The sequence below is a fragment of the Dendrobates tinctorius genome, unplaced genomic scaffold (genome assembly GCF_039654945.1).
Source record: "Dendrobates tinctorius isolate UK_male_01 unplaced genomic scaffold, ASM3965494v1 ptg000046l, whole genome shotgun sequence".
Lineage (NCBI taxonomy): Eukaryota > Metazoa > Chordata > Amphibia > Anura > Dendrobatidae > Dendrobates > Dendrobates tinctorius.
Window position 1 is genome coordinate 76,483,567 of NW_027361714.1, and position 26,978 is coordinate 76,510,544.

At 42.0% G+C, this 26,978-nt stretch overlaps 1 protein-coding gene across 3 annotated transcripts in view; it reads left to right on the forward strand.

Annotated features, from left to right (window-relative positions):
• Positions 1-26,978, forward strand: part of METTL24 (methyltransferase like 24) — a 148,694-nt gene that overhangs the window by 78,939 nt on the left and 42,777 nt on the right. Inside the window, exons 2-4 of one of the 3 annotated variants that reach the window (XM_073576013.1) lie at positions 511-609; positions 1,477-1,616; positions 23,435-23,663. In XM_073576013.1, coding sequence (XP_073432114.1) covers positions 511-609; positions 1,477-1,616; positions 23,435-23,663 — 468 coding nt within the window. Of the gene's footprint in view, positions 1-510; positions 610-1,476; positions 1,617-23,434; positions 23,664-26,978 lie in introns of those variants that run through there. The other 2 variants (XM_073576015.1, XM_073576014.1) reach the window with 2 other exon arrangements.

Below are 26,978 nucleotides of genomic sequence, written 5' to 3' on the forward strand. Positions count from 1 at the left end.
TCATGGAAATTGAGGAGTTGGTGTCGGTGGTTTGGCTTACCGGCTCCAGTCCTGGCAGGGCTGTGGAGTCTGAGTCGGAGCACATTTTGGTGGAGTAGGAGTCGGTGTCATGGAAATTGAGGAGTTGGTGTCGGTGGTTTGACTTACCGGCTCCAGTCCTGGCAGGGCTGTGGAGTCTGAGTCGGAGCACATTTTGGTGGAGTAGGAGTCGGTGTCATGGAAATTGAGGAGTTGGTGTCGGTGGTTTGGCTTACCAACTCCATAGCCCAGGTCTCGGCAACAAATATTTCCACAACAGAACGTATTGGATGGGGTAAATCCCCATAGTTCAGTGAACACATGCTGATGTACCTGCATGAATAGAACTCTGCGTTTTGGACGCAGTGAAAATACGCTGCGTCCTAAGCGCTGCTATTTCCTGATCGTGGGCATGTACCCCAAAAAGTTCATCTGTGGAGAACACTGCTATTTAGGCATTCGTAGCTGATTATCATTTGTTGTTCCTTTCAGCCTGTACGCTGGCATATTGACCTGCAGCCGTGGGCTGGTTCTTCACATTCTCTTGAAGATGAAGCAAAACGATTTCTACACTATATCACAAAATCTCAGGTAAACAGAAAAAAGACATTTCTATATGTACCACTGAGATTTATTAAAATTCCATGAAACTTTTGGGAGACCTATCTATTCTATTTATGCATGCATGATGGGGTGAATTCACAGCTAAAGTATTGTGCAAAATAATAAAAGTAATGTTGACGTGAATGTGTACTGTAGCGCATAATGGTGTTCTACAGAATACAATCTATCATTCATACTTTAACCCCTTACTGACATCCGCCATGCATGTACGCCAAAATTGCTTTGCCGCAATGCTGCAAAAAATGCCGTAAGAAGCAATCAAAATGATATCTCTATCCCAAAATGGTATATAAAAAAATTGTCTCATCCAGCAAATAATAAACCCTTACAAAGACACAGCTCTATCGACCGAAAAATGAAATTGGCGACACAATAAAAAATATATATTATTTTACAAATTTCTGAATTTTTTTTATTTCACCACTAAAACAATACAAATATTTGACAAGTTTGGTATCGTCATTATCGTACTGATGAGGACAATCATTCTGCCAGGTCATTTTTGCCACAAAAAACAATGTCAGAATTGTGGGTTTTTTACGCTGCAAATTCACCGCACTTGGATTTTTTTTCCTGTTCATTAGTTGGTAAAATGAAAGGTGGTACTTAAAGGTACAACTCTTCCCGCAAAAAAACAAGCCCTCACATGTCTATGTGGAAATGAAAATAAAAAAAGGCAAAAAGGGGGAGAGACAATTAAAACAGAAGTTGCCCGTGCCGGGAAAGGGTTAAAGTGGGACAATTACACTATGTGCTGTATATAAGAGTGACTTCTCTTCAGTTACATATTAATTACCGAATGGAAAAGAATGATAAGGTATTCTTCCTCCATAGATCTCTTGTTCTCGCGTGGTGACAAATGGACTGACTGATAATTATGTAGACTCCATGAAGCCCTGGACAGTGTGTCTGGATAATAAATTCAGTTTAGCACACCAGATCAGAAGTAAGCAATGTCGTGTCTACTCCTTGGGGTAAGATCTATATATGTAGTTTATACCAAGTATTTAAACCTTACAATAGTTTTAGGATCGATTCTTTTTTTTTTTTTGCTGATTTTAATTTTGAACTCATGTAGAAAAGTACATTGGTAAATAATATAACAGTGGTGAGTTGTTATTGTGTCAATTTTGATAATTTTACACTTTTAATGAATGAAGGTTTTCTTTATTTAGTCAAATAAAGAATACCGCCATTTCCACTTGTCTGGTCTTGGCTTTATTATATTGTTGACCAAGAGCGCGGATCGTCCACAAATTCTCCTTATCTGTGTTTCTTCAGTCTGGATTAGCAACAGCTGGATCTATACGCCATGAATATGTTGTGTATGCACAACTAAATCAGCTACATAACCTTTTTAAAACTCTTTTATTTCTCCCAGATAAGACCCTATTGCGGTGCTTTTTGTTTCCTAGTTTTCTCTAATGGGGGGATTCATAACATTTTGTATCAAAGCTTAATGTTTTGTAAAAAAGAATAAAATGGCAAATTCTTGAGGCTTAAAGTCTCACCCAAGCAGTGCCCGAAACATACCACACCTTCTAAATGTAAAGTTTAGAATCTGCAGACAGCTGTCATTTATGCCTTATGTCTAAATGCAGATTTATTGTCCAAAACTAAATAAACTAAAATTATCCAGATGCTTCCATAATGTTAACATGTGTCCTGACAATACTGTAAGGTGTACAATTCTGCTCATATTTTCAGTATTACCCTTCCTAATTGCTAAGGGGATGATAACATGATGAAATGTTGCTTTTCCCAGCACGAGATCAGTGAAGACTGGACAGGAGGAAAGATTACTATAATGTATTGCGATTTTTCTTTCCGTTGGTACTTGCCGAATCCTACCTTATTGTCACATACAATAAGTAACATTTTTCATACTTGTACCCAACTAACTATGGTATTATTTAAAAGCTAAGATTCTTGATCTTTATTGCCATACCAATACTTAATTATGATGACATTAATGCATTGTGCTCAGTTTTGCCATAGTGTATGACCTGTGACCTAAAACTGTCTTCCACAGCCTCACAGTTGTAGCAGAGTTTGACGGTTTCTTCAACCAGTTATAAGCCTGCTACACATTTCCTTTTTCAGTTAAAGGGGTTGTCCACTAATATGAAAACCCTTTCTTGAACTAAATATTTGGCCCTGAGAAAATTAAAAAAAAGAAAAAAACCTATGCTCACCTTCTGTGCCGGCGTCGTTCCCAGGGCTCTCGTGCGGTGTTGTGACACGTGACCCCGGTGCCCAATCAGCGCTGGCCTCCCTGTCCTCATCTACGTACGTATTGAACTTGAAGAGGAAGCCAGGGATCAGCTGCTTGACGCACTCCCTCTTCATGCTCACTGCTCGAGAGCCACGGGAAGAACGAGTACTGACGCAGGAACGGCATCGGCACGGGAGGCAAGTATAGGTTTTTCTATTTTATCGGGGCCAAACATTTACTTCAACAAGGGGTTGTCCTAGTAGTGGACAACCCTTTAATGACTCTGTTTCATCCTACATGTGAAAATGATGATCATTATCACTTGTTAGTAATAATTGGTTACTCTTGCATCTGACAATAATCCTAAAAAAATCCTTGACTTTGTGCAACTGCACCTAGAAGAATTGATGCTGCCTTGAAGGCAAAGAGTCAAAGCGTAGTCACACTAAATATTGATTTGATTTTAGGTTTCAGTTTTGTTAATTCACTTTGCATTTTGTTAATTAATAGAAATAACACTTCTACTTTTTACTTTGCTGCATTTTTTACACGTGCATATAAAACTTTGCACAACAACAACAACTTTTTAGGCATCCTCGATTAGATGAGGGTGATTTGTTAGCTAATACAGTTTTATATGTATCTCTGGTAATTTTAGGTGCATGCCAGTGTGGTGGTTGGTACAGATTCCCCATAGGCTGTCTCTTGGTCCTAGATATGCAACACACACTGAAGGTAAAAACAAACTGCAGGAAAATAGTCCATATAACCCTGCGGGTTCGCTCGCTCCGGTCAGTGTTTTGACAACACACACTGGAGGTCTCCTCACTTGCAGCCACAACTCTGAATGAGAGACTCTGCCTCCATGTTATCTGCTAAACTACGCCAATGGGGTTGGGATATGTGAGCGGTCATTCCCACCCATCTCTTATGACCGCTCGTAAAACCCGGCCCTGGAATGGCCCCCAAACAACTCTCAGCACTATAGGTGCTGGAGCATACAGCCGAGCTCACATCACTGCAGCCAACAGCCGCAATGACACATATCTCCCCTCCAGGACTTGTCCGGCGGCCATCTTACTACAACAACTGGCAAAAATTATGGAATCACCGGCCTTGGAGGATGTTCATTCAGTTGTTTAATTTTGTAGAAAAAAAAGCAGATCACAGACATGGCACAAAACTACAGTCATTTCAAATGGCAACTTTCTGGCTTTAAGAAACACTAAAAGAAATCTAGAACAAAAAATGTGGTAATCAGTAATGGTTACTTTTTTAAACCAAGCATAGGGAACAAATTATGGAATCACTCAATTCTGAGTAAAAAATTATGGAATCACCCTGTAAATTTTCATTCCCAAAACTAATACCTGCATCAAATTAGATCTGCTTGTTAGTCTGCATCTAAAAAGGAGTGAGCACACCTTGCTGAGCTGTTGCACCAAGTGGACTGACATGCAAAGCCATGCCAGGTGCACCTAATTAGAGCCTGGAGAGCTAGGATTTAACCCTAGCCCATTTGGCTTTGCTATATACCTCCCATCTGCCCAAAACCGAGGGTTGGTCAGCATCTGCCAGCATAGAGAGCCTACCATTTTTAAATTGACCTGAATGTGAGGCTTGGTGAGCTAGTACCTCCAAGAACCTGCCCCATTTTTGTGTATCAATTTTTGGCAGTGCTGATTTTTGGAAGGCAGCAAAGTTCCTGCCACTTCAACACCCGCAATGTTGGCTTCTGACCGGGCCAACATGCAAGGGGTTTTGAGCGAGTTCCTACCCTTCCAGTGTTTTAGTAGGTTGCCATAATAAATGGGAAAGGGCTTCCTATTCCCTGGTTGGTGTACTTTATAGTTGGCCTCTCCCACCTTTTACACCACCCTACAGGCTTCCCTCCTCTGGGTAAGGAATTTACTCTGCACCAACACAAGTACCCGATCCCCAGGCTTAAATTGTCTCACTACAGCCTACTGAATATGCACCCTGGATTTTCTTTTTGAGAAAAAAAAGTATTTAGTCAGTCACCAATTGTGCAAGTTCTCCCACTTAAAAAGATGAGAAAGACCTGTAATTGACATCATAGGTAGACCACAACTATGAAAGACAAAATGAGAAAACAAATCCAGGAAATCACCTTGTCTGATTTGGCAAGATTTATTTTGCAAATTATGATCTCCTTTAGAGCAGTGATGTTTTGGGCCTGTCGCTGGGCAACACGGACTTTCAAATCCCTCCAAAGGTTTTCTATGGGGTTGAGATCTGGAGACTGTCTAGGCCACTCCAGGACCTTCATATGCTTCTTACGCAGCCACTCCTTCGTTGCCCTGGTGGTGTGCTTGGGATCGTTATCATGCTGAAAGACCCATCCACGTTTCTTCTTCAATGCCCTTGCTAATGGAAAGAGGTTTGCACTCGAAATCTCACAATACATGGCCCCTTTCATTCTTTCATGTACACAGATCAGTTGTCCTGGTCCCTTTGCAGAGAAACAGCCCCAAAGCATGTTGACAATCCCGTGCTTCACAGTAGGTGTGGTGGTCTTTGGATGCAACTAAGCATTCTGTCTCCTCCAAACACGGCGAGTTTTGTTTCTACCAAGCAGTTCAACTTTGGTTTCATCAGACCATATGACATTCTCCCAGTACTCTTCTGGATAATCTAAATGCTCTCTATCAGACTTCAGACGGGCCCGTATATGTACTGGCTTAAGCAGCGGGACACGTCTAGCACTGCAGGATCTGATTCCTTGACGGCGTAGTGTGTTACTGATGGTAGCCTTTGTTATGGTGGTCCCATCTCTATGCAGGTCATTCACTAGGTCCCCCTGTGTGGTTCTGGAATTTTTGCTCACAGTTCTTGTGATCATTTTGACCACATGGCTACAATTTTGTTTCTGGTGTCCTTCGAAAGCTCTTTGGTCTTTACCATAGTGGAGTTTGGAGTGTGACTGTTTGAGGTTGCGGACAGGTTTCTTTTATACTGATAGTAAGTTCAAACAGGTGACATCACTACAGGCAATTAGTGGAGGACATAGGAGTCTCTTAAAGAAGAAGTTACAGGTCTGTGAGAGCCAGAAATCTTGCATGTTTTTAAGTGACCAAATACTTGTTTTCCACCATAATTTGCAAAATAAATCTTGCCAAATCAGACAAGATGATTGTGAGATATGGGAAAATGATATCATTTTGATATCTGATGGAAGGCCCTGTCAGATACACTGTGGCCCAGAATGCATGCTCCCAAACTCAGCCCTCACCCTTGGGATTCCAAAAGACCATTAATTGTTTTTCTTTAATTAACTCTAGCAAGAAGTCCTTTGAAGCTCTCTCCAGGGGCGGACATAGATCCTGTGTCCAGCAATTAGCACAGAGGTGTGAACTGTTGTGCATCTACAAGCCAACTGGCTTCCTTTGATTGATTTAGGCTGCCATCGTTTCACACCAGATCCCAGACTAACCAGTGCAAGGCTCTGAGATATGGAATCTAGGAATTGCGTATAATAAAACAATGCCATATCTTTAAGCCTAGTGAGCACATAATCAGAATCGACATTTCTTTCCCCACATGCCCTTACCATTCAGCCACCTCCAGAACCCTGTGTTATGGAGTTATAAAGCATAGCTACCAGGAATTAAATACAGTAGCCATATTTGGTCTTCCTGCACAGATAAAATCTAGTGGAATCCAGTGGCGCCGCTGCGTCTTATTTGGAGGTTCGGGCGGAAAGTTGTGGGCCATAAACGGTTCTGCCTGGAAAATCATCCTCTCAGATACGGGAGGAGTGAGGCAGCCCAGCCAAGGGGTGGGCGCAGCGTGTGGGAGGGAGTAGCCTAGGAGATAATAGGCAGCTCCTCTTTTTGGACTTAGTTTTCCTACTGGCAGGAGGCCCGTTACTGGACGCGGCCAGGGGAATCACGTACCTAAGATTTGGGCCTGTGATCCATCAGCGCCTCCCTGTGGTCATATGCTACATCACACGGTAATTGTAACCTATCTGTTTCCTACCCTTGTACTACACTCTTAACTGTAAACTTGCATATCTGTTCTTGTAAATATATACCTGTATATTTCTAGTGCGCCTTTCGGCGATTAAATATAAAATTAATCTTGGGCTGCTCTTTTATCTCGATACACGAATCCCCACGTCCGCACGCTCCTTTGGTTATTATACTCTACCCGGGTTGGTTTCGGACCTGATATAAGCCTGCTGTCGGACGGGGCCTATATTGAACGAGGAACTGGTGGCAGCATACTGTACTGACAGTGATGTCCAGGAGGTGTGTATATGTATATATATATATATATATATATATATATATATATATATATATAATATAATCGCCAGCCTGGACTGGTAATGTATATCCCCTCCCACTGGGAGCACCTCAACAACTCGTACTTATAAGGGAAGCCTTTCCCACGACTATTTGCCCTCGGTGCAGTTCCCTGACTGACCTGGGGCATGTAGTGGCGCCAGAGAGCCGATCCCTGCTGGGTCCTTCTAAACCCTCCCCAGAGGTGGGTGAAGTCGACACACCCCTTTCCCTGTGCGATCCGTCACCATTATTTTCTGGATTTGTTTTCTCATTCTGACTCCCATAGTTGTGTTCTACCTATGATATCAATTACAGGCCTCTCTCATGTTTTTAAGTGGGAGAACTTGCACAATTGGTGGCTGACTAAATACTTTTTTTTCCCCCACTGTGTCTACCTATAATGGGACGTTTATATCCACTGGTTGCACAGCACTGAAAAACAAAAGCATGAATTCAAAATCCCTAGCCTTGTCCAGGCAGTAACTGAACAATATAGACCCTGGCTACTCACTCACAGCTGAGCTAGTCCCAGTTCTGTCAAACACAACAGCTATTGTCCATAGTAACCAGTGATACTTGCAGGATGGTGCACACAAGGTGTGCAGTCTCCTCTCAGAGAGGGATTCTGGATGGTCTCTCTGTAGCTCCAGTACAGTGCACTCTGCTCAGCTTTCCCCAGCAGACTGAGGAAGGTGAACACCTAGTCTGGTTATATGCAGAGCCAACCAAGTGCATTTAATCAAAGCCTGCAAGGCCTATCTGGCTTTGCTACAGTATATAAATGTGTATGTGCTGTGTGTGTACATACACTTGTGTGTGAATGTGCTGTGTGTGTGCATACACTTGTGTGTGAATGTGCTGTGTGTGTGCGCGTGCGCTCTTTTATACAAATGTGTGTGTGTACATTTCTGCTGGAAGTGCCCGGCACTTGTAAGATTCCTAATTCATTAGGTGCAACTTATTTCAGCGGCCCTGTTCGCTAACACTGGCGTGCACAATGCCGGTCTTCGGGCTTATGCAAAAGATCGTATAAATCAAACTTGTATTATCCCATATATAACCAGACAGCATACTGACCCATGTTATTTAATAAGGCTATTCAGATGAACAATTTTTTTTCTTGGACTATCTATGAAAACAAAATTAGCAGCATTCGGTTGGGGCCCCATTTTTTACTTTTGCACAAGTCCCCACTTTGATAAAGCTGGCCCCAGCAGATTCTTACCCCTAATAGGTCAGATGTCACCTGCTTTGCTTCTACTTCTATATTAAACAGAGCAGGCACTGAGAGCTTTATATGAAAGAAATAAAGAAGACAGAAAATCTGTCTCTCTTCTCTCCTGGGTGCCCAACAGTCTGTTAGATCGTTAGGTATTGAATTTCCGATGTGCTGTGTGTTCCCATATAAAGTGTGTAATGTTCTCCTGTACCACCAAGGGTTAAAGCATTCTGACATTACATGCCCAGCTTGATCATGAATGTGCTATTTGTGTGGAAGCATTACCATGTCTGAAGTAAGAGCCAGGCTCAACAATCCTGCAAGTGGCAGAACGCAGGGAATGTTTGTGCTGTGTGTTCCGTCACATTGACAGCTCTGAAGCCTATTAATTCCCTGTGGCCTGCATCCTATCCATCTAGACGTTTGGCGGCACTGACCGTTGGCAGTCTAAGATTTGGCGTAATCTTTTGTGAAGCTATGTCAAGCCAAAAAGATCTATTTTTATTCCCAACTGTTTAGAAATAGACTATTATATTATATATAATATATATATTATTATATAGACTATTATATTCCATATATTGTACGCCGTCAGATCTACTGGATACGTATATATTTAAGGAATAAATGCTATAATACCGGTAAAGGTGTGTGACAGGTAGAAGCTGTTGGATAAATATTTGCTTTCCCAACTCATAATTCATTAATTCCATTTAATAAGCAACTGAGAGGTTAATTACACGTATTTTGAAGCTACAGAGGTGTTCATCATTCATAGCTAAACGCCAAACTACTAGGAGTCACTAATTTATACACAAAAGGACATATGAGTAGTGTGATAAAGAAGACAAGTGATGGATACATTCCATGATGGTGTGGCACATATTTTATGCCCTCCAGTTTGTTCGTGTAAAATAAATCTTTCTAATGTGACAGAAAATATAACAGTTGAGAGTTTTCAGTAATTGATATTTACATGTATTTATACAGATAAATGGTAAAGGTAACTTGGCTGCGACCAAATACAGGCCTGTCTAGTGCAACAAACTGTTGGGGTACCACTCAAAGCCTAAATCCCCATTTTTCCCCAATTCCTGGCCTTCTAATCCCACCATAAGGCTATATAGTTAAATTGAAAACACAATATGTAATGTCATAAACACATATAAAAAAAATAGTAGTTTTAAAAACAATGGTAGATTTACTAAGGGGGTGGTCCGAAAGTAAAACCTATTTCAATCCTAAATGCCTATCTATTTAATATAATAATTTAATCACTTTTCTAATATTCTTTGGTTAAAAATTTTCTACCTTTCCCTCTCTACTCTTAACTGCTTTATTATTTTTTTCCTGCTTCCTCTGATGACACAGTCAGAGCAGAGACCAGCATCTCCCCTCAGATGACCCCTTTAACTTCTTCACGACATGACGTGTTGCCTCTGTTGCAAACTCGCAAGCTGAGCCACATCTTTTCTCACACATGATGGCTGATTTAATCAGACATCATGTGCCTCTAACAGCTGCAGCTGTCATCCTGTTAAATCCACTGTCAATCTCTGACAGCAACATTTAACACGTGCTGGCAGGGGTATCACGTCGTCCCAAACTCCCATTTGATCGCAGGGCGCTGCTATGTTATGACAGCTGATGTTCTGCTGATGAACTCAGTGGGGTCATTACGATCCTCTTGTGAAAACCAGCCTGTGGCTGGCATGCATAGGAGATGCACTGCTATGCATAGCAAATGTGATCACACGATTAGAGCTCCAAGTACCCTGACAAAACTAACAAATATAGTAAAAAGTGGAAAAACAAAAAAGTTTTTAAAAATATAAAAAAAAACACAAAAGTTCAAATGACCCCCCTTTTTATCCCATTAAAAATAAAACAAAACATTTTTAAAAATGCACATACAGTGGCATGTAAACGTTTGGGCACCCCTGGTCAAAATTACTGTTATGGTAATGAGTTAAGGAAGTTGAAGATAAAATGATCTCTACAAGGCCTAACGTTAAAGATGACTCATTTACTGTGTATTTTAGGCAAAAAAAAATTGTTTTTTTTTTTACATTTTAAAAATTACAAAAAGGAAAATGGGCCGATGCAAAACTTTGGGCATCCTGCATCGATTTTTCCTTGGAAAATTCTCCCAGTTCTGTGAGATCCCTGGGCCGTCTTGCATGCACTGTATTTTGAGGTCTAGCCACAGATTTTAAGTGATGTTCAGATCAGGGGACTGTGAGGGTCACTGTAAAACTTTCAGCTTGCGCCTTTTAAGTTAATCTAGTTTGGATTTTGATGTGTGTTTAGGATCATTATCCATTTGTAGACGCCATCCGCTTTTCAACTTCAGCTTTTTTACAGATGATGTTATGTTTGCATCAAGAATTTGTTGAAATTTCATTGAATCCATTCTTCCTTCTACCTATGAAATGTTGCCCGTGCCATTGGCTGCAACACATCCGCAAAGCATGATTGATCTACCCCCATGCTTAATGGTTGGCGAGATGTTCTTTTCCTGAAATTCACAGTACTGTTCACAATAACTCTGTACTTGGTATTGCTGCATTCTTAAAAGTCTTCTATATCAAAATGAAAATTAAATTAATCCACCATAGCGAAACAAAAAAATGAAACTCCAAAATTACAGGCTTTTGGCTGCCGAAGCATTGCTATAAGGAGCGATCAAAATATTGCATCGACCCCAAAATGCTATTGTGGCGCCCCTGAGGGTTCAGTCGCCACAGAGGTACTGCACCTCCTCTTGAGGTGTGGTACCTCACCATTCAGGTAAGGTGGAGACACCTGACCACACTCCAACACCTGCATCCCACACAACATAGTGTAGCAAAGCACCCTTTGGTGGCTCCCCTGCTTGGAACACGAAGCGTGCTGGGAGGCGGGTGGAGCTTAGTCTCCTCCAGAGAGCGGTAAGAGTTTAGGTCAGTGAGTGAGTCTGACGAGGAGTCAGAGAGAGAAGATCCCCTGAGTGGGATGGATGAAGGAAGTGCTGCAGCCAACCTCAGTGACCTGGGTCCGCTGGCACAGGAAAGACATATAGAAAGCCTGATTCTCCATATGAAAGAAAGGATTGTACGGAACGTAAGGGGGACTAAGGATTAGGGTTAGAGGAGAACTCTTCCCAAGTTCACAGCGCAAGGCCAGGGTCCGGTCCCCGAGGTTGTATGGATACTAACGGTCCAGCAGCAGACTTCAGAGCAATAGAAGTATCGACCACTTTATTCCCACACAAGACTTGGGGGCACAACAGCAACGATAGTGAGCCGGGACTTAGCAGTAAGGAGTCCCCGAAGCAGGCTACAGCTGTCTGCCGTACAAGTAGAGTTCATAGGAACATCTGACAGGAGGAACCCCAGTGTAACTCAGTGCTGGAGTACGTCATTTCTAAGGCGCTATAAGAGGAGATGTTCAGAAAAGGCTCATATGTTGGCGGAGTGTTGGAAGGGAGTACTTCATCTTGCCTGGAGGTTGACTGAGCGCCTGACCCGGAGGACACGGCACGGATGCGGGCACCTGTACCACAACAGACTGTGAGTAAAGCTTTGGAACTACATGCCCTGGTGTCCTCCACTTATTCCTGCATCAACCTACTCAGCACTGCTACATCCCCTATGCCTGACACTACACCATCTACGTGTCACTTCACCTACACTGCCCTGGGACTACAGCCCTGCCTGTGGAGGGCTATAACATCACTGCTGCACCCCACCATCTGTCCCAGAGGATCTGTCTGCAGCGTCAGCTTAACATCTTCATTGCCGAACACCACAGGTGGCGTCACGAATCACTTATAAACTTTCACACTGAAACAACCCCTTTTACAATGGAGCCCCAGGGCCACGGACCGGGTCACCGCTGCCGTGACAACTCCCGTTGAGAAGATCAACCGGCCCGGTACCGAGTACCCCACTGCCCTGGCGTGTGAGGGCGCTCCACTATCCTTAAAAAATGTCAGTTCACGGCGCAAAGAATGTGTCTTCACACAGTCCTATTTCCCGAAAAATGAAAACATTACATTACAAACTTTTTTATTTTGCAAATTTCCATTTTATTTTCACCATTTAGGCTATGTGCCCACGCTAACGTTTTTAAACGCTCAGGAAAAGGATCCCCTTCCCAGAAATCGCGCGTCTTTTTCCGCGCGTTTTTTGCGCGATTTTTTACGTGATTTTGACGCGTTTTTTGACACGCGATTTCTGGGATCATTGGGGATGGCTAAAAACGCTGAGCAATGCGGGAATTAATGAGCATGCTGCATTTTTAGCCGCTAAGCGATTCCTGAGCGGTTAAAAACGCATGCATTGGCACAAAAAGCCAAAAACGCATGCTAATTAATTAAGCGTTTCTGCAGCGTCTGATCCGGCTCAAACGCTGCGGAAACGCTTAACAAAACGCATCGTGGGCACACAGCCTTAAATAGAAGTAACTGCGTACTTGTATTGACCTGGAGAATCATATTGCAGGTTAGTTTTACCATAAAGTGAACATAGTTAATAAAAAAACAACTGTGAAATTGCACTTTTTTTGCTATTTCAACATACTTTGAATTTTTTTCCCGTTTTGCAGTACACTATGTGGTAGAATGAATGGTGTCATTCAAAAGTACAACTCATTCTGCAAAAGAAAAACAAGTCCTCATACAGATATATGGCTGGAAAAATAAATAAATGATGGCTCTTGGAAGAAGAGGAAAAAAATTAAACAAAAATTTGCCATGTCATGAATGGGTTAAGACGTATTTAAATAAAAAAAATGGATGAAGTAAATTGTATAAGCTTTTTTAAAAGGTACACAGCTCTTTTTTTTATAATTCTTTATTTAAAGACTCACATCAAAATCCAGGTTAACATAGCAGTAGTTGAAGCGAAAAAAGAGAGTGGGGGAAAATAAGTAACGGAACCAAGAGAAGCAAAAATAAAAAGGGGAGGGAAGTAAAAAACAAGGGGGAAAGGGAAGGAGTACCACACGACCAAGTCCACCACTCAGCTTGATGTTTTCAGTTAACCTCAGGGGTGTTTGCCTCCAGCATTAGATCACAACACTCACTAGAGCTTCGAAAATCCATCCATCCAAGCCAAGTAGCCCAAATCTTTGGGTATGATTCATGTATGGATGAGTCGAGGTCCTCCATATACATAATTTCATTGACTTTTGCGATCCACTGAGTTTTGGTTGGAGGAGCGGTACTCTTCCATCTCTACGGGATGCAAGCCCTTGCAGCCATGATCAAAAATTTCAACAAAGAGGATTTATAGATCCGGAGAGGGATTTCATTATGTTGGAGTTGTATCAGAGCCGGTGTCAACTTTTCGGAACAGCCCGTAACCCGACAAATAATTTCCCACACCCCTGTCCAAAATGGTTGCAAAACATCACATTGCCAGAAAATATGAAAAATCGTGCCCTCTGCCCTTCCACACCTCCAGCAGTTGGGGTCAATTTCCGGAAATATGGTGTGCAACCTCGAGGGCACTCTGTACTATCTGGACAAAATCTTATAGCCAGCCTCCTGGAAGCTAGAGCTAATCGAGGCACAGTGTACAAGGGTAAAAATTCGAGTTCTCTCATCTTCCGTAAAATAAATATTTAAATCTCTCTCCCACTGCGCGAGGAAAGAGGGGGGCGGCCGGCTCCGGGGGGTCCATCAACATAGAGTAGGTTTTAGCTAAGGTGTGTCTGATTGGGCCCGGGCTATTACATAAAAGCTCAAATTGGGTTTTGGGTTGTCTAAATGAACTTTTAGTGGGAAGGCTGCTGAAAAAGTGGGTAAGTTGCAAACATCTCCAACTGCCCAGGGGTATTGGATCTATTTTGGCGCTAAGGTCACTCAGAGAAGGCCAGGAGGCTCCCTCTCCCCTGTTTTCTACTCTATCCATCCCCGAATCTATCCACAGACGAAAAATGGAGTCCGAGCGGCTAGGGACAAATTTAGTCTAGCAGATTGTTTTCCCCCATATAAACGAGACTTGAATGGACCCCAATTTTTTAAAAAGTTAGCAGGGATATTGATGGGGAGAGCCTGTAGAATATAAAGGACCCTCGGTAATATGTTCATCTTAAAAATTTGGCATCTACCAAACCAGGTGAAGGATATCTTGGACCACCTATCACAGTCTGCTTGAATAGATGTTAAAAGGCTAGGGAAGTTCCATTGATATAGAGAAATGATGTCTGCAGATAGTCTTACTCCTAAATATTTCAGGTGTTGGGTAGCCCATTTGAAACTTAAGAACTTCTGTAAAGATCTTACAAGTTTCGGGGAAGAATTAATGTTAAGCACCTTGGATTTTGAAAAATTAAGCTTGAAATTAGACAATTGGGCATATGTTCTGAATTCATTCATTAGGTTAGGCAGGGAGATCTTAGGTGAGGTAACGAAGAAAAGAAGGTCATCAGCGTATGCTGCTACTTTTATAAGTGTTTTGAAGTACATGAATACCCGAGATATTGGGGTTGGCTCTAACATGTCTAAGAAAGGGTTAGGTACACAGCTCTTAAAGGGTACCTTTCGGCCAGCATGAACTAGAACCTGGCTGCAGGATTGCAGCCATGCATGTCTTTCTCTGAAACAATGCACCATTTCAGCGAAAACAGTATGAAGAGCTGGCTGACCCCTATTCGCATTTTCACCACCCCCTCCAATTGATTGACAGGTCTCTCCCTATGTACATACGTGGGAGAGACCTGTCAATCAATTGGAGCTGGGGTGTGGGTGAAAAGTGCATCGGACTGCTCAGGTCTTTACCTGTAGTCCATGAACAGATTTTCAGACTGTTTTCTCTGAAATGTTGCAGGACATACCTGGCTGCCAGCATTCTGCCAGGCTGTAATTTATGCCTTGTGTGGTTTGGGCAACATAAATCTAATGACAGGATCTTTTTGTTTAATAAATGTGAGACATTTTGGACTGTCCAGAAATAGAAAGATTTTTTTTAAGTTTTGGGGATTTAAAGGGAGGACAAAGCTGCACAACTTCATATTTTTAAGAAATAGTGAAATGCATTTCAACAGAGATACCTCTTAAAACAGAAATATCTTCATTAGCAGTGCAACTTAAAGAACTATTACCAGATCATATATTTTTCTGAAATGCAGTCTCCCTTATTGATGCTTATGTCCTAGAATCTATGTTATATAATTTATGATGTCACTGACATTATGGGCATGTTTGACACGTGCAGTATTTGGGTGAAAAATTGTATTTATCTAGAGAAATACTAGTGTTGCTCCATCCACAGCCCAGTCGCTCAGGGAGAAAGGGTCCCGCCTCGGGGATCTTGGGTCAGCTTCCAATTCTGGAAATTGATGTGACATCACCGGACATCAGAGGAAGTTGCAGCCGGGGTCACTTGATGGGGATGAGCGGACAGCGATAGCGCCGCTCACAGGCACATTTGGAAACACAAGGTAGTTGAAGAAAGCCTTACTTCCAAGGTTTATATTGAGCTACCCACTACACATTGTAGTGGACAACCTGTTTAAATAAAACCTTTCAAATGTCCAAAAAATTATTTTGCTTTGCTTAATTCCCTGTGTCCCCTGAATGTGCCACTGTTTTCCATTTTTCATTTTATCCTTGCATTCCATTGCATTTCTTTTTGGTAGATCTTGGAGGGTAGATGTTTGATACTAACCCCACTGATTTATAGGGAGAGTAGTCCCCCACACTGGTGCAAGGGCAAGTAGTTTATATAAATTTGTTATGAACAAACTATAGAAATGTATTTTCTTCCTTTTTTCCTTTTGGCAAACAGCATGCTAATTCCTAGCTGTGGAGTAAGAGGGCATGTCAGAACTGTTTTTTTTTTTTTTTCTGGGGACTTCTGGGTAGTTCTTCCACCTCTTAGATGGTGCCCAATCCCAGCTTGACATCATTTGATACCGGTTCAACAGTATGATCTCTCTGCTCTGCTGGACCATGCTGGAGTAAAACTTTCCTGCACTCACATAGGTAAATCACCACAAGAACTGGAAGATCTCTGGAGATCACGCTTGTCAATCAGCTTCAGAAGCAGCTGAGCAGTGATCGGTCAGCATCATACAAGTGGGATGACTACAGAAAACTGTTATGATACGCTAACTTGCACTACATGCCAGGAGTATCCTGAGCGTCAAAAGGAAAAAAGGGCATATCTTCACAAAGGAGGGACAAAATGAATACCAAAAAACAGCAGCAAGTATATCTGTGGACGGCGGGCACTCAGAACATCCTCATGGAGTCGGTTTCTAACCATTTGTGCAGACACATGCACATTTGTGGCCTGCTAGAGGTTATTTTGCGGACTTTGGCATTGCTTCTCCTGTTCCTCCTTGCACAAAGGCTGAGGTAGAGGTCCTGCTGCTGGGTTGTTACCCTCCTATGGTCCCCTCCATGTCTCCTGGTGTACTGGCTTGTCTCCTGGTAGCGCCTCCAGGCTCTGGACACTACGCTGACAGACACAGCAAACCTTCTTGCCACAGCTCGCATTGATGTGCCATCCTTGATGAGCTGCACTACCTGAGCCACTTGTGTGGGTTGCAAAGTTCATCTCGTGCTACCACAAGTGTGAAAGTGCAATCAACATTCAAAAGTGACCAAAACATTAGCCAGAAAGCATTGGTAGTGAGATGTGGTCTGTGGTCCCCACCTGCCGAACCACTCCTTTATTGAGGGTGTCTTGATAATTGCCAGTAATTTCCATCTGTTGTCTATTCTATTTGCATATCAGCATGTGAAATTGATTGTCAAACAGTTGCTTCCTAAGTGGACAGTTTGATTTCACAGAAGCTTGATTTACTTGGAATTATATTCTGTTTAAGTGTTCCCTTAATTTTTTTGAGCAGTGTATGTGGGACCATATGAATTTTAGCAAAACGGACAATGTTATTTGGACATAACAGGTCTTCTTTAACACCCTCTATCTGCAGTCCTGGGCACCTGGGCTTATGAAAGATTATTTCCACACTCCTAATGCCTGCTGCACAGTGTCTCTGGTTGGTGTGGTGGCAGATTTAACACATACTGGAGAAGCTTACACATTTATACCCATTCAATTGAATGGGTCTGCACACATGTCAATGTGTTTCCATGGTGCTAGCGCTGACATCATGAAGGTTACCGCAGTTCATTGGTCGGCTCACCTTGAAATAAGCATGGGAACAGCTGGCAGTGACCGGCCATAACCTCTGTGACGTTACCGCTCGTCACTGAAGCTGCACCCTGAGTTCACCTCAGTGTGTTCTGGATTCATGGCTGAACAGTTTCATCATGCCACAGCTCAGCCATGCAGTCCAGATGTAGCAGATCTGAGGAATATAGTGTTTTTATTATTTTCACTTTTACTGTAATGAATGGGAAAAAAGAGGGTGATGTGTGTTTATTTCAAATAAAGGAGTCTGTCTTTCAATTAAAGTCCTTTAATAATAATCTTTATTTTTATATAGTGCTAACATATTCTGCAGCGCTTTACAGTTTTGCACACATTATCATCACTGTCCCCGATGGGGCTCACAATCTAAATTCCCTATCAGTATGTCTTTGGAATGTGGGACGAAACCCACGCAAACATGGGGAGTACATACAAACTCCTTGCAGATGTTGTCCTTGGTGGGATTCAAATAGTGTTGAGCGATACCATCCGATACCCTAAAATATCGGATCGGATGGTATCGGCCCGATACGAAAAAAGTATCGGGTATCGCCGATTCCGATACCGGAAGTCCCATTCAAGTCTATGGGACTTCCGGTATCGGAATAAGAAAAACCCTTTTCTGTCCTTGTACAGCCTCTCGGGGGTGTGTACGGACCTGCCGGGGGTCTGTGCTGGCTGCCGGTGGTCTGTACGGGCCTCTCGGGGGTGTGTACGGACCTGCCGGGGGTCTGTGCCGACTGCCCGGGGGTCTGTGCCGACTGTCCGGGGGTCTGTGCCGACTGCCCAGGGGTCTGTACCGGCCTGCCGGTGGTCTGTGCCGGCCTGCCGGTGGTCTGTGCCGACTGTCCGGGGGTCTGTGCAGGCTGCGGGGGTCTGTGCAGGCATCGTCCAATGGGACTACAAGCCCCATCGGGCGATGCCTGCTACCATGACGGTGATTGACACATTAGCCAATGATGGGACAGTAGTAGTCCCATCATCCAGCTAATGTGTTGAATGTAAAAAAAAAAAAAAAAAAAAAAATATACATGCTACATACATGCAACATACATACTACATACATGCTACATCCATACTCCATATATACTACATGCATGCAACATACATACAACATATATACTACGTGCATGCAACATGCATACTACATATATACTACATGCATGCAACATACATATATACCACATGCATGCAACATGCATACTACATATATACTACATGCAACATGCATACTACATGTATACTACATGCATACTACATATATACTACATGCAACATGCATACTACATATATACTACATGCATGCAACATACATGCATACTACATATACCACATGCATGCATCATGCATACTACATATATACCACATGCATACTACATATATACTACATGCGTGCAACATACATACAACATATATACTACATGCATGCAACATGCATACTACATATATACTACATGCATGCAACATACATATATACTACATATATGCTACATGCAACATACATACTACATATATACCACATGCATGCAACATGCATACTACATATATGCTACATGCATGCAACATACATACAACATATATACTACATGCATGCAACATACAACATATATACTACATGCATGCAACATGCATACTACGTATATAGCACATATATACTACATGCATACAACATACATGTATATACTACATGCATGCAACATGCATACTACATATATACCACATATATACTACATGCATGCAACATACATATATACTACATGCAACATACATACTACATATATACAACATGCATACTACATATACACTCACTGGCCACTTTATTAGGTACACCTGTCCAACTGTGTGTTAAGACTTAATTTCTAATCAGCCAATCACATGGCGGCAACTCAGTGCATTTAGGCATGTAGACATGGTCAAGACAATCTCCTGCAGTTCAAACCGAGCATCAGTATGGGGAAGAAAGGTGATTTGAGTGCCTTTGAACGTGGCATGATTGTTGGTGCCAGAAGGGCTGGTCTGAGTATTTCAGAAACTGCTGATCTACTGGGATTTTCACGCACAACCATCTCTAGGGTTTACAGAGAATGGTCCGAAAAAGAAAAAAAATCCAGTGAGCGGCAGTTCTGTGGCCGGAAATGCCTTGTTGATGCCAGAGGTCAGAGGAGAATGGGCAGACTGGTTCGAGCTGATAGAAAGGCAACAGTGACTCAAATTGCCACCCGTTACAACCAAGGTAGGCAGAAGAGCATCTCTGAACGCACAGTGCGTCGAACTTTGAGGCAGATGGGCTACAGCAGCAGAAGACCACACTGGGTACCACTCCTCTCAGCTAAGAACAGGAAACTGAGGCTACAATTTGCACAAGCTCATCGAAATTGGACAGTAGAAGATTGGAAAAACGTTGCCTGGTCTGATGAGTCTCGATTTCTGCTGCGACATTCGGATGGTAGGGTCAGAATTTGGCGTAAACAACATGAAAGCATGGATCCATCCTGCCTTGTATCAACGGTTCAGGCTGGTGGTGGTGGTGTCATGGTGTGGGGAATTTTTTCTTGGCACTCTTTGGGCCCCTTGGTACCAATTGAGCATCGTTGCAACGCCACAGCCTACCTGAGTATTGTTGCTGACCATGTCCATCCCTTTATGACCACAATGTACCCAACATCTGATGGCTACTTTCAGCAGGATAATGCGCCATGTCATAAAGCTCGAATCATCTCAGATTGGTTTCTTGAACATGACAATGAGTTCACTGTACTCAAATGGCCTCCTCAGTCACCAGATCTCAATCCAATAGAGCATCTTTGGGATGTGGTGGAACGGGAGATTCGCATCAGGGATGTGCAGCCGACAAATCTGCGCCAACTGTGTGATGCCATCATGTCAATATGGTCCAAAATCTCTGAGGAATGCTTCCAGCACCTTGTTCAATCTCTGCCACGAAGAATTGAGGCAGTTCTGAAGGCAAAAGGGGGTCCAACCCCTTACTAGCATGGTGTACCTAATAAAGTGGCCAGTGAGTGTATACTACATATATACTACATGCATGCAACATACATACATACTACATATATACCACATGCATGCATACTACATATATATTACATGCATGCAACATACATATATACTACATGCAACATACATACTACATATATACAACATGCATACTACATATATACTACATATATACTACATGCATGCAACATACATACATACTACATATATACCACATGCATGCAACATGCATACTACATATATACTACATGCATGCAACATACATATATACTACATGCAACATACATACTACATATATACAACATGCATACTACATATATACTACATGCATGCAACATACATACATACTACATATATACCCCATGCATGCAACATGCATACTACATATATACTACATGCATGCAACATACATATATACTACATACAATACATATAACATAGAGTACATACTCACCATCACTTGTCACTTTGTTCCCCGAAGCCATTGTCATCTGTGGAATAAATATTAAAATAACAAACCACCAATATACTTACCCCTGATCTGCAGAAGTCCACGAGTGTCCCACGACGATCTTGCGTGGAGAACAGCAGCATCAGCTGATGCTACCGTTGTCTACGGGCTCCAGGAATCCAATGACGGGAGGTAGGTATCCTTCCGTACTGTATTCCTCAGCTACTGTAAAAAAAAAAAAAAGTCCCTAGTCTCACTTTATGGCATTGCTGTGTGAGAAATTTCCCACCCAGCTTTTGCCATAAAGTGAGACCCCCGGGCAGTCGGCACAGACCCCCCGGAAGGCCTGAACTGACGGCGCATCATGATGCGCACAGACCGCGCATCATGATGACGTCATTTCGGCAGCCAATCAGAGCCACAACAGTGGCTCATTGCATTATGGGAACTTCCGATTCCGATATTGAAAAAATATCGGTACTCGGTATTGGAATTCCGATACAGCGAATATCGGCCGATACCCGATATTTGCAGTATCGGAATGCTCAACACTAGATTCAAACACAGGACTCCAGCGTTGCAAGGCTGCAGTGCTATCCACTGTGCTGCTTGTTGTGTATGTTTTACAAAATTACTATTGTGTAAGTAATGAGGGTGTCTTATAGAGCCCCTGGACTTGATGTCAGCGGCCATAAAACAGCTGATAACCCTAACCCTATTACCCCACTTGCCACGGCCCCAGAGCAAGTAGGAAGAGCCAGGCAAAGCACCAGATATTGCGCATCTTAGGGATGTACCATTTCTGGGGCAGCTGAGGGCTGATGTTCTTAGCCTGGGAGGGGGGGGGTCCCTGGCCCCTTCCCAATTCTTTAATATCAGTCCACAGCTGTCTGTTTATCCTTTGCTAATTAGAATTTATATGGGGCCCTGTGTCATTTTTTCTTGTGTCTCCCATTAACCAACCAGTAAAGGCTAAGCAAACTGCTGTGAGCTGTTATTAATAGTCTGGGAACATTATGGGATATTGTCTCCTTTCCCAGATTATTAACATCAGCCCCCAGCCGTGTGTTTTCCCTGTGCTGGTTATGAAAATTACATGGCGCCCACGCCATTTTTATTTATAATTATTTTACGCACAATGTACACAGCAGGTACTGAATACAACTCCCTTCAATGTCTCCTGGTTGCACTGATCTCCACAATGATGAGAGCTTCCTTCAGCAGCCGATGCCCGGGAACAGTGCAAACTGCACTTCTTTTCCCAGGTGCTGGTACGTGTCACACTGATGTGGCACACACATGCCACACGTATGTAGCACATGGACACAGATAGCTCCAATACTGGTTTTTCCAGTACAGGAAATATCAGGATGTGTGAAGGGGGACGAAACCATGCTTGAAGGGACACTGCTATATTATTAGATTGTCTATAATGGGAAGTATGCACAATATAACTTGTGATATAAGTTGAGATCAGTGATTTATACGACTTCCCTTTACACTACTACTTTCAGGAAATTTCAGAAATCTATCATGGAAAATGTTTCAGTAAATGCCTTGGGTGATCTGAAGGGATAATGTGAGATGTTGTGTCACTTGGCGCCACTCTTCTTAGCAACTGCAGTCACAGTTTACACCACACATTTCTCGGCTTATTGGAAACATATGTCTTATTGGAGCTTTATATAAACCTGTTGCTTATGAATATGCTCTGGACTACGAGATAAAACATTCATGACATTGATTCATGTTCCTTAGTTAATTACCCATTCCATGTACACTCCATAACGCTTTTTTTCTTGGTGGAATTAATTGTACAGTGCTGTGGAATATGTTGGCACTATATAAAAAAATAGTATTATAAAATGTCACTATTTACCTGTTAAGGTCTCCCCTCTTTGTTTTTCTATTACCACACACCACAAGCCATAACTTTATTTAGTTAATGAAGGGTTTTTTGTGAGATGAGTGGTGTATTAATGCCACAGTGTTGAGGTATACACAATGATTTGAGCTGCACGTCCCCACTCTCTTCAGGTTCTCTGTTTGCTCTCAGTAAGTACCATAGACACGTTGTTCCCATCACATCCGGCGCTCCTGCCGTGCAGCGGAGTTTGTATACAGCGGCTGCCTGTAACCCCCTGACTACAGCGCTGTATATATACAATGCATGCCACCAAGGGGTTCTGAGCAGTGTTACTTTTTATCAGAGGAAAGTTGGGCAGTTTATGGCACCCACCTTAGGTAATATGTATCACTTTATATATTTTATTTTTCTCCTCTGTAATAATCTGGAATATAGTGCAATACAGTCACATTCAGAATCATTGACTATTTTCCTAACTTTCAAAAGAGAATGGCTATATCACAATTTTATGATGTGCATTGTATTCCAGAAATAATATTTTTTTTCAATTGCAATATTTTCAGATTAGGTGAAGATGACAACATATTTGAGTTAAATATGGCTTCTGGAGGGTGTGAAGTTCATCGGTTTGATCCAGGCATCCCATCTGCTCACATCCACGAAGCTGAACGACTCTGGCATCATCGTCTGTCTGTAGATTGGAGAGATCCCAACCCAGCCATCGCTCCCCATAGATTACATAGTAATACTAAGAAGCTGAAGACCATAATGAAGGACTTTGGACATTGGAAGGTATGACATATACAGTACCCTCAAAAAAGTATTCATACCCCGTGAACTTTTCCACATTTTTTCACATTATACTCACAGACTTATATGTATTTTATTTGGATTTTCTGTGACATACTAAGGAAGTGTAAAGGAAATGATACATGGTTTTCTAATTATTTTAAAAACAGAAATCTGAAAGTTTACATGCATTTGCATTCAGCCCCTTGTCAGATGAGCGATCACAAACCAATCATTGCTGAGAACAGTAGAATTGTGGGATTGGCAATTGAAGAGACAAAAAACCTGATGTCACTCAAAAACAGTACTGCAGAGGGTTAAACGGAAAGCTATATAAAATGAGTTGCCTTGCAAAGTGTAGAAACCATTTAATTAAAAAAAAAAAAAAATAATTGTAAAGAATTATTATATATACTTCATAACACAGAGGCTGAGTGGCTGCATGTACAAACATTACCAACTCCTGCTTGGTAGTTAGACAAATAACCCATCCTAAAACCGAAGGCGTCAGGAATGGCGTGATTTAACAAAGAATAAAATGATTCATCGCAGGTCATCAAAAGTAATTGCTAAGATCGCTTTTGTTTGCACAAAATCAGAGTTCCCTGAAGCTGTTATTCCGACAAGATGCCAATCACAATTGTGGTGTTGTGACCATCTTCTTTCTTCACTGTGAATCTGATCTAACTATATTGTGAAGATCTGTGGCCCTGTTTACTTCACAGATGAGCCTTCCAAACTATATGGTAGGCTGAGACCTCATGTATGGCAGTGGCGTACCTCACCCAGCAGCTGCCATAAGAATTTATAAAAAAAAGTCTATGCTGTGGTGCATTATGCTTTTTCAGATGCCTTTGCATACAATATACAGTCACCTGAGCTTCTTCTATATAGGTAAGAGCTCAATAATACACATTAGTCTAAGGTGGGTTGATATCCCTGATATTGATGGGTTCCGCTGACAATCTAAAGTGTATGGGGGGCGCCAGCTGACTGATCATCTGAGATGTCAATCACACATGTCCTATTTCGAAATACTGATCGTATTGTTTTATGGGTACGTGTGACGTAAGGAGTTTGTGACACGTACGCTGAACGAGTACTGCAAGTAATGATGAGCGAGTATACTCACTGCTCGGTTGTCCTCCGAGTATTTTGGCGTACTCAGAGATTTAGTTTTCGTCATCTCAGCTGCATGATTTGCGAATGCTAGACAGCCTGAATACATGTGTGGAATGCCTGTTTGTTAGGGAATTCCCACATGTATTCAGGCTAACAAACAGGCATTCCACACATGTATTCAGGCTATCTAGCAGTCGCAAATCATGCAGCTGAGACGACGAAAACTAAATGTCCGAGCACGCCAAAATACTCTGAGGACAACGCCGAGCAATGAGTATACTCGCTCATCACGAACTGCAAGCACAGAGTGTATATAGCATTGATGGAATTAATGCTTCAGTACTAATAAGTAGGTGTAGTCAGTAAGTAGAGACAGCGTCGGACTGGCCCACCGGAGAACCGGAGGATTCTCCGGTGGGCCCTGGCATCTGGTGGGCTCTGGCACCTGCTGGCATACAGGGCCACAGACCACCAGACAATCCACAGACCACCTCCAAAGACCTGCAGCATCATCTTGCTGCAGATGTTGTCACTGTGCATCGGTCAACAATACAGCGCACTTTGCACAAAGAGAAGCTGTATGGGAGAGTGATGCGAAAGAAGCCGTTTCTGCAAGCACGCCACAGACAGAGTCGCCTGAGGTATGTAAAAGCACATTTGGACAAGCCAGTTACATTTTGGAAGAAGGTCCTGTGGACTGATGAAACAAAGATTGAGTTGTTTGGTCATACAAAAAGGCGTTATGCATGGAGGCTAAAAAACACAGCATTCCAAGAAAAACACTTGCTACCCACAGTAAAATTTGGTGGAGGTTCCATCATGCTTTGGGGCTGTGTGGCCAATGCCGGCACCGGGAATCTTGTTGAGGGTCGCATGGATTCAACTCAGTATCAGCAGATTCTTGACAATAATGTGCAAGAATCAGTGACGAAGTTGAAGTTACGCAGGGAATGGATATTTCAGCAAGACAATGATCCAAAACACCGCTCCAAATCTACTCAGGCATTCATGCAGAGGAACAATTACAATGTTCTGGAATGGCCATCCCAGTCCCCAGACCTGAATATCATTGAACATCTGTGGGATGATTTGAAGCGGGCTGTCCATGCTTGGCGACCATCAAACTGAACTGGAATTGTTTTGTAAACGGGAATGGTCACAAATACCTTCATCCAGGATCCAGGAACTCATTAATAGCTACAGGAAGCGACTAGAGGCTGTTATTTTTGCAAAAGGAGGATCTACAAAATATTAGTCACTTTTATGTTGAGGTGCCCATACTTTTGCACCGGTCAAATTTTGTTAAAATGCAGATTGCACATTTTCTGTTAGTACAATAATCCTCAATTGAATCCAGAAATATAACTGAGTCCATCAGTTATTAGATATATGAAACTGAAATAGCTGTTGCAAAAACCAAAATTGTTATGAAGAAAAAAGGTTAACATTAATAGGGTTGCCCAAACTTTAACATATGACTGTATCTATCTATCTCTCTATCTCTCTATATATATCTATCTATCTTTCTTTCTTTCTATCTATTAATCTCTATATCTGTCTATTATCTCCTCTATATCTATTATCTATCATCTATATCTATTTATCTCTATCCATTATCTATCTCTATATCTATCTCTCTCTATCGCTCTATTTCTATATCTATCTTTCTATCTCTAATCTCTATATCTCTTATCTCTCTATCTCTATCTTTCTATATATCTATCTCTATATTTATCTATCTCTATATCTATCTATCTCTATATCATTATTATTACTATATCTCTATCTATTATCTATCTCTATCTATCTTTATCTATATATCTATGTCTTTCTATCTATAGCTATCTAGCTATCCATTTTCTATTTTCTATCTATCGCTATATATCTATCCATCCACCTATCTATCTATCTATCTCTATCTATTTCTACATCTATCTTTATAATAATAATAATAATAATAATAATAATCTTTATTTTTATATAGCGCTAACATATTCCGCAGCGCTTTACAGTTTACACACATTTTCATCACTGTCCCCGATGGGGCTCACAATCTGAATTCCCTATCAGTATGTCTTTGCAGTGTGGGAGGAAACCGGAGTACAGGAAACCCACGCAAACACGGGGAGAACATACAAACTCATTGCAGATGTTGTCCTTGGTGGGATTCGAACCCAGGACCCCAGCGCTGCAAGG